At 59.5% G+C, this 3313-nt stretch overlaps 1 protein-coding gene across 1 annotated transcript in view; it reads left to right on the top strand.

Annotated features, from left to right (window-relative positions):
* The first annotated feature begins 25 nt into the window (after positions 1-25).
* LOC122191137 (mitochondrial uncoupling protein 3-like) overlaps positions 26-3313 on the top strand; it is a 5458-nt gene continuing 2170 nt past the window's right edge. The window contains exons 1-4 of the mRNA XM_042891331.1: positions 26-1860; positions 1975-2204; positions 2329-2539; positions 3065-3262. Coding sequence (XP_042747265.1) covers positions 1716-1860; positions 1975-2204; positions 2329-2539; positions 3065-3262 — 784 coding nt within the window. The 5' untranslated portion in view covers positions 26-1715. The remainder of the gene's footprint in view (positions 1861-1974; positions 2205-2328; positions 2540-3064; positions 3263-3313) is intronic.

Here is a 3313-nt window from a genome sequence, read left to right as displayed (position 1 = left end):
GTGCTGCCTGGCGTGGGGCTGCTGCCTTGCGCCGTCCGTCTAATAAAGGAAGCAATGAGTTGTTCAGTTTTAGGCTATGTGAGCATGGTGAATACAGCTGTGAGATCCAGGCTTCTCTCTTCCCATTTATCTCATAAGGAACAGAAGGTTTGCCTCTGTGTAGAGGCTGAGTGTTATGAGCACACTGCTCTGCTTTCTTTCATAAGAAAATGGCAAAGTGCTCCCGGGTTCTTTGTCTGCCCAGCACAGCAGTCCTTAGGGCCGCTGAAGCCCAGCCTGGCTGCAGGCAGATGCACAGAAATGAAAGGTTTGGACCTGTGCCTGGTGCTGGGGCTCAGTTTGGCTGCAGCAGCACTTGGAACGTTGAGATGTTGGATTTCCTCTGTGCAGGGCGGCCACAGGGCTGCACTGGGGGCCATCCCATACCGACGGCCGCAGCAGAGGCCGGCCCTGGTCCCAGCTGAGCTCTCGGAGGAGGAAGCCATGAGGATCGCCAGGATCTTCTCTGCTCGGCTCTGCGAGAAGGAATAGCGTGGATGAGAGCGTGGATGGAGATCTCATGGCACAGCTGATTCCTGGCACGTCACAAGCACCGTGTCCTCAGGGAGAGGAGGTGAGAGCAGCAGGGTTCGCCCTCTGGTCCTTAATTGTCCTAATTGGGGTTTACTTGGAGGGAGCAGAAGCGTGGTGGCCCACCAAGGGCAGCTGCAGGCGGAGATCTCAGGTGACGCTCAGCTCCCTGCTGCCCAATCCATTGACCGACTTGTTCTTCAGTTCTCCACCCACTGAGATCCATTCTCATGCAATTTCTCTCCTGTTTATACAACAACTTTGGTCAAACATCCCATTTTGGGGCATCTCCTTGACCCAAAGGATGGAGAACACGAACAAATTGCCATCCTGAGGGACAGCACAGAGCTGCTGCATCACCGCCCGTGCGAGGGGGTGGGAGAGGAGCTCCCTCCCCTCCTCGTGGCCTTTAAGAATCACTGTACATCCAGACCACGGATGCCATACAGCCGAGTGTACAAAAGGGTTCGCATAGAAATACTGAACTTTTATATTATAAATTATATTGTAAATTATTTCTGTACATTTCTACGCCGGATCCCCGTGCTGCAAGTTGTGTCCGCGCTGCTGTGGCAGTGCAGTTTGTGTTTCAATAAAGTGATGCCCATTTTTGGCTTTGTGTGCCTGCACTGCCAGCTGCATCCACGGGATCGAATACCTCCAAGCAGTGCAGGTGAAGCAGAGCAGGGTGAGGGGGTCCTGCTGGTGTCCCCAAAGGTGGGGATGGAGCCGCCCAGGGGGTTCCGTGGCTGTGAGTTTTAAGAAAGCAGAAAAAGGGCTTTTGTTGAGTTCTCACCCCATCCTGGAGCTGCTTCCCATCCCCGCAGCCTTTGTGCATCGCTGTCTGCCAAATGGGGCGGTGGTTTTGTTGCCTGTGCCCCGTGGATGTGAACTCAGGGTTCCTCCATGTGAGCGCAGGGGACGCGCGGTGGCGGCTGCGGTGCAGGAAATCCCTGTGTGGTAAACAAACCTGGCAGCTGTGTGGGATTAATGACAGCCTCGTGCTGGGGACAGAGGGTCTGTCCCCAGGCTCCTAATCAGACCAGATTGTATTTTCCAGTGCTGCTCCCTCAAAGCTCTGGCGCGGGGACTGAAATGCCGTCACCCCTTGGAGCTGCCAGGCGGCCCCGCTCTCAGCAGCTCAAATGCCAAGTGGGGGACGGGGCTGTGCTGTCACCCGATCCCCGCAGCGCCTGGAACGTCCTCTGGGTGCTATAAATTGGGTGCAGAGAGCTGGCGCTCGGGGCTGCACGTGGGTGGAAGGAGTGAGACGGGGACACGGAGCCCACGGTAAGGACCTGTGGGACACCAGGACTCAGCGGGCTGCACCAGGCTGCTCCGGATCTCGGTTTCCCTAAGGATGCAGAGAAACAGAGCGGGATTTGATTCTGTACTTGTCTGAAGCCAACCAGAGCCGTGGCAGTGAACTGCCATCTCCATCCGTGAGCCAGGAGCCCCGCAGGACGCGGCGTCCCATTGCCAAACCTTTGCGTTCCCTGCCAGCCGTCATGGTGGGCCTGAAGCCCCCCGAGGTTCCCCCCACGGCCGCCGTGAAGTTCTTCAGCGCCGGGACGGCCGCCTGCATCGCCGACCTCTGCACCTTCCCCCTGGACACCGCCAAAGTGCGGCTGCAGGTAAAAGCCCCGAGAACCCCGTGGGCAGATGGAGCTCCCACGGTGCCGGGAGCCACTGCAGCGATGCCACCGAGCAGGGACAGCGGGGACACAGAGGGTGAGGTGACGTGTGGGCACCCCACAGATCCAGGGCGAGGTGAGGATCCCACGCAGCACCAACACGGTGGAGTACCGGGGTGTGCTGGGCACGCTGAGCACCATGGTGCGGACCGAGGGACCCCGCAGCCTCTACAGCGGGCTGGTGGCCGGGCTGCAGCGGCAGATGAGCTTCGCCTCCATCCGCATCGGGCTCTACGACTCTGTGAAGCAGCTCTACACCCCAAAAGGGGCTGAGAGTGAGTGCAGTGGGGGCTGGGACCTCACCCCTGTTGTGCATCCCAACCTGGTGTGCAACGGCCCCAGTAGACACCAGGCCAACCCACCCCAACGGGGGACCAACCACCTCAATGGGGGACCAACCCACCCCGATGGGCAACCAACCATCTCAACGGGAACCAACCTACCCCAGTGGGGGACCAACTCATCCCAGTAGGGATCAACCCATCCCAATGGGGGACCGACCCACCACAATGGAGGACCAATTCATCCCAGTAGGGATAACCCACCCCTAACCTTCCCCAATAGGGGACCAGCTCATCCCAGCAGGGATAACCCATTCCAAAGAGGGACCAACCCACCCCAATGGGGGACCAACTCATCCCAGCAAGGACCAACTACCTCAGTGGCAACCAACACACCCAAAGCGTACAGAACCCAGCCCTAGCTGCACAGCCCTCCCCAAAATGCACCCCCAAACCCCAGAGTCACCCCTCTCCCTGCTTGTGGCACGGGATGGGGTCCCAACACGTGCCTTCCCCAAGGCACAGGGCTGCTGGTGCGGCTGCTGGCGGGCTGCACCACAGGGGCCGTGGCAGTGACGTGCGCCCAGCCCACCGACGTGGTCAAGGTGAGGTTCCAGGCTCTCGGGGCACTGCCAGAGAGCAACCGTCGGTACAGCAGCACCGTGGATGCCTACAGGACCATCGCCAGGGAGGAGGGAGTGCGTGGGCTGTGGAGAGGTAGGGGATGGGATGGGATGGGATGGGATGGGATGGGATGGGATGGGATGG

The sequence above is a fragment of the Lagopus leucura genome, unplaced genomic scaffold (genome assembly GCF_019238085.1).
Source record: "Lagopus leucura isolate 7727_CA_CO unplaced genomic scaffold, USGS_WTPT01 33029-0_obj-0_obj, whole genome shotgun sequence".
In the NCBI taxonomy this organism is placed as follows: Eukaryota; Metazoa; Chordata; class Aves; order Galliformes; family Phasianidae; genus Lagopus; species Lagopus leucura.
Note: the sequence above shows the minus strand (reverse complement) of the source record. Positions and strands in the feature narration are given on the sequence as shown.